This window comes from Staurois parvus, unplaced genomic scaffold (genome assembly GCF_062004578.1).
Source record: "Staurois parvus isolate SC_StPar_1 unplaced genomic scaffold, SC_StPar_1.0 ptg000168l, whole genome shotgun sequence".
In the NCBI taxonomy this organism is placed as follows: domain Eukaryota; kingdom Metazoa; phylum Chordata; class Amphibia; order Anura; family Ranidae; genus Staurois; species Staurois parvus.
The window spans coordinates 113,108-117,254 of record NW_028317964.1 but is presented as its reverse complement, the minus strand read 5'-3'; the positions used below and the strand labels follow the sequence as shown (position 1 = coordinate 117,254).

Below are 4,147 nucleotides of genomic sequence, written 5' to 3'. Positions count from 1 at the left end.
CCTGTCTGCCTTGGTACTACGATGCTACGCACATCCTTCTCCTTGTTTACTGTTGTGCTGTCACAAATATTTAAAGCCTCCTGGATCGTGTCTCCCAAAAATCCTTTGTGGCTTATTCCCACTTTGCAAGAACTTCCCTGCCGGACCCCCAGCGATGATCCTCTAGAGCAGCGTTTTTCAACCACTGTGCCGCGGCACACTAGTGTGCCGTGAGATATTGTCTGGTGTGGCGTGGAAAAAATTCCAGTTTCATCCGTAACATGTGGCCTCGGCTCACAAATAGACCAATCATTAGAATCTAATGATTGGTCTATTTGTGAGCCAAAGCGCATGTTACGGACTATAAATAGCTCCGGTGTCACTGTTACACTGACAGGAGAAGACATCGCAGTAGATCGCCGATGCGCAGAAGAGCACCGAAGGATCTGGACTCTGGAGGATTATCGCGGACGCAGCACAGAAGAGCGCTGAGTGATGGATCTGGAGGAGACAGGAGCAGAAGAGCGCTGACTGATGGATCTGGATGGAGTGCTGAGTGTGACGGACAGCGGCTATCTGGAGGAGACAAGCGCAGTAAGTACTGAGTGACAGTGAGACAGGAACAGATACTGCAGTGATGGACAAATTTTTGAAAAGGAAAGAACTAGACTCTGAACAAAATTCGGAGCCAGATAAGAGCCCAAGTATGAGTGGGGATCAAAAGAAAGCAAAGATGGTTAGCTCAAGGAAATTCTCTGGCACAAGGCAATATAGCGAAAGCTATATTTCATTTGGATTTAATTTCACCGGAGATGCAAACAAACCAACTCCACTGTGTGTGGTGTGTGGTGAAAAGCTAACAGTGCTATGGTCCCAAGTAAACTTAAACGCCATCTCCAAACGAAACACCCTTCGCTTCAAAACAAAAATGCGGACTTTTTTGTTCACCTGCGTGAAAACACAGAGAAACAGGCAACTTTCATGAGAAAAACCACAAAGGTAAATGAAAGAGCTCTTAAAGCTAGCTATCAAGTTGCTGAACTTATAGATAAGTCAAAAAAGTCGCACACTGTGGCAGAGACATTAATACTTCCCGCCTGCAAAGCTATTGTAGAGGAGATGCTCGGACCTGAAGCAGCTAAGGAAATAGACAAAGTCCCTCTCTCAGACAACACAATTTCCAGACGTATTAATGACATGTCTGCAGACATAGAAAGTGTGGTTTTGGAAAAGATCCGTATCAGTGAGAAATTTGCATTGCAACTTGACGAGTCTACTGATATCAGTGGACATGCTTAACTCTTGGCCAATGTGCGTTTTGTGGATGGTGATGCAATTAGAGAAAACTTCTTTTTTTGCAAGGCATTGCCAGAAAAAACAACAGGAGAAGAAATTTTTCGGGTCACATCAGAATACCTTGAACAAGGAGGACTTAAGTGGGAAAACTGCACAAGTGTCTGCACCGATGGAGCTGCAGCCATGGTCGGTCGCACCAAAGGCTTTGTAAGCAGAGTGAAGGAAAGAAATCCAGATGTGATTGTTACGCATTGTTTTTTACACCATGAGGCCCTCGTAGCCAAGACTTTACCAGCAGACCTAGTTCCTGTGTTGGATGATGTTGTGCGCATGGTAAACTTTGTAAAGTCACGACCCGTGAAAAGTCGCATGTTTGCAGCTTTGTGTGAGGAGATGGGAGCGAAGCATAAAACCTTGCCGTTTCATATGGAGGTCCGGTGGTTGTCGCGTGGCAAGGTCTTGGTTCGTGTGTATGAGCTGCAGGAGGAACTTAAAGTGTTTCTGACAAATGAGAGGTCAGATTACGCAAAGCTGCTTGCAAGTGATGAGTGGTGTGCAAGGCTTGCATACCTGGCAGATATTTTTCATCATCTGAATGAGCTGAACACACGAATGCAAGGCCGAAATGAAAATCTGCTTACAAGTACAGATAAAATAAATGGATTCCGTTCAAAGGTGCAACTCTGGCATCAACACGTGGAAAGTGGCAATCTTGAAATGTTCACACTCACCAAGCAATGGCAAGGTGTTCACACTGCTGCACTGGGTGAGATAATAGTTAAACATTTAAAAACTCTCAAGGAGAAGTTGTCATTTTATTTCTCTTCAGTCTCCACTGAATGCCTTGACTGGGTTAGGGACCCTTATAGCTCAGCATCAGTTGGTGGAAAGGACATGACTTTACAGGAGCAGGAGGACTTTACTAACTGAACTGAGACAAAATCGTGGATTCAAGCTAAGATTTGCTGATCTACCTTTGGACAGTTTTTGGTTGGATACTGCCAAGGAGTTCCCCGTTCTGGCAAACAAAGCTATTTTGACATTGCTCCCATTTTCCACTACATATCTGTGTGAGATGAGCTTTTCAAGCCTGATTGCTATAAAAACTAAAGACAGAGAGAGACTGAGAGCTGTTGACGAAGAGCTACGTGTGTGTCTTTCTTCGATTCCTGCCAGAATATCAGCTTTGTGTTCAGCCAAACAGGCCCAGGTTTCGCACTGAGTAAGTAAACAGAAATATGAACAATTATAAAATACTTTATTATTTCATAATAAAGTAATTATAAAATAATTTCTTTGTGTTTGATTCCTATTCAAGAGAATTACTTTATATATAGTCAATATAGGCACAGAGGTAAATTTTTTTAACATTTTCTAATGGTGGTGTGCCTCGTGATTTTTTTCATGAAAAAAGTGTGCCTTTGCACAAAAAAGGTTGAAAAACACTGCTCTAGAGCAGGGATGTCAAACAGCCCTCCAGCTGTTGCAAAACTACAAGTCCCATCATGCCTCTGCCTTTGGGAGTCATACTTGTAACTGTCAATCTTGCAATGCCTCATGGGACTTTTAGTTTGTCAACAGCTGGAAGGCCGCCAGTTTGACACTCGTGCTCTAGAGGAATCAGATATCTATGTCAATTGTTTACTCCCCGGGGTTTTAAGACATTCCAACAATTGAGAGTGGAGTTTGACTTACCCCTCTACTACTTATTTTATTACATGCAGTGCGCATGCAATTTGGGAATTTAGATAACCCTTTACAGATTACCCCCTTAGAAAAGTTATTAGGACAACCTGCACCTAATAAATTAATCTCTATTATTCTGCTCTGATACTGGACTCCAATCCTAGATTTCGGGTTGCCAAGGCTAGATGGGTTTCAATGGACATACCATTTGAGGAGGCAGACTGGTCCAAATTCAGTGATACTTTTTTTTAAAGATAGAATTATCCAACTAAAAATTTTTCATCTCTTTCTCATCTTACTACTGCCCAGTTGTATAAGATGGGTTTATTACCTACAATGGATTGTTTCAGAGCGTGTGGACATAGGGCCGATTTCCTGCATTGTTTCTGATTTTGTCTGATAGTCCTAGAATTTTGGGGGGAGGTGGGCTCCTTTATATCCCTCACATTGTACATCCTAAAAATTGTCTTTTGGGTATATTCGGGGATCTTGTTCTTTCACAAGACGCCAAACGATTGCTACGGATATTGTACTTTTATGCTAAGAAACTGATCCTCTTGTCCTGGAAGGGTTCGGGTCGACCCACGATCACCTCTTGGCTTAAGCTTGTTAATTATTCCCTCCCCTTGTATTAATTAACTCTTAAGGTCAGGAAAACCCCCAAAGTCTTCCACAAATTATAGGACAGATGGCTTTCCAATCCCCTTACTTTGTCCTCTATAGAGCCATTGTCTTGAGTGAGATTTTTCTGTGTTTAGTTACAGTATGTATAGATCTTGTTTCCTTGGAGTACATTCATTCAGTTGGTTGTATGCTTTGATGTGATGCAAATGTATTACAATGTGAGCTGTTTTGTGTTTTGTTTGATCACTGCTTACTCGTTGAACCTTGCTTTTGTACCTTTTTGTAGGTTTTGTGTTGAAAACCAATAAAAATATCTTAAAAAAAAAAAAAAGAATAGAGTCTTCCTGCCTACAGCCAACCTATTACATTGTCTGCACCTTTAAAATATAACTACAAGAAAAATAAAACATTACATATATAATACAGCCTGTAAATAGGGTCCAGACTTTGACCATCGGGGTGGGTATACACCCTAAGGGGTCTTCAGAGTTTGGGTTCTATAGGAATGGACAACAACCCCGGACTTGTATAGCACCCTGCAGCTAGCTACACGCATTGTGCA

General features: G+C 42.0%; 1 protein-coding gene across 1 annotated transcript; it reads left to right on the top strand.

The window, feature by feature from the left end:
- The first annotated feature begins 1,458 nt into the window (after window positions 1-1,458).
- Window positions 1,459-2,205, top strand: LOC149462767 (zinc finger BED domain-containing protein 5-like). The gene has a single exon (XM_089676424.1). It carries the CDS (start codon window positions 1,459-1,461, stop codon window positions 2,203-2,205), a length of 747 nt encoding a protein of 248 aa, XP_089532550.1.
- The last annotated feature ends 1,942 nt before the right edge of the window (window positions 2,206-4,147 follow it).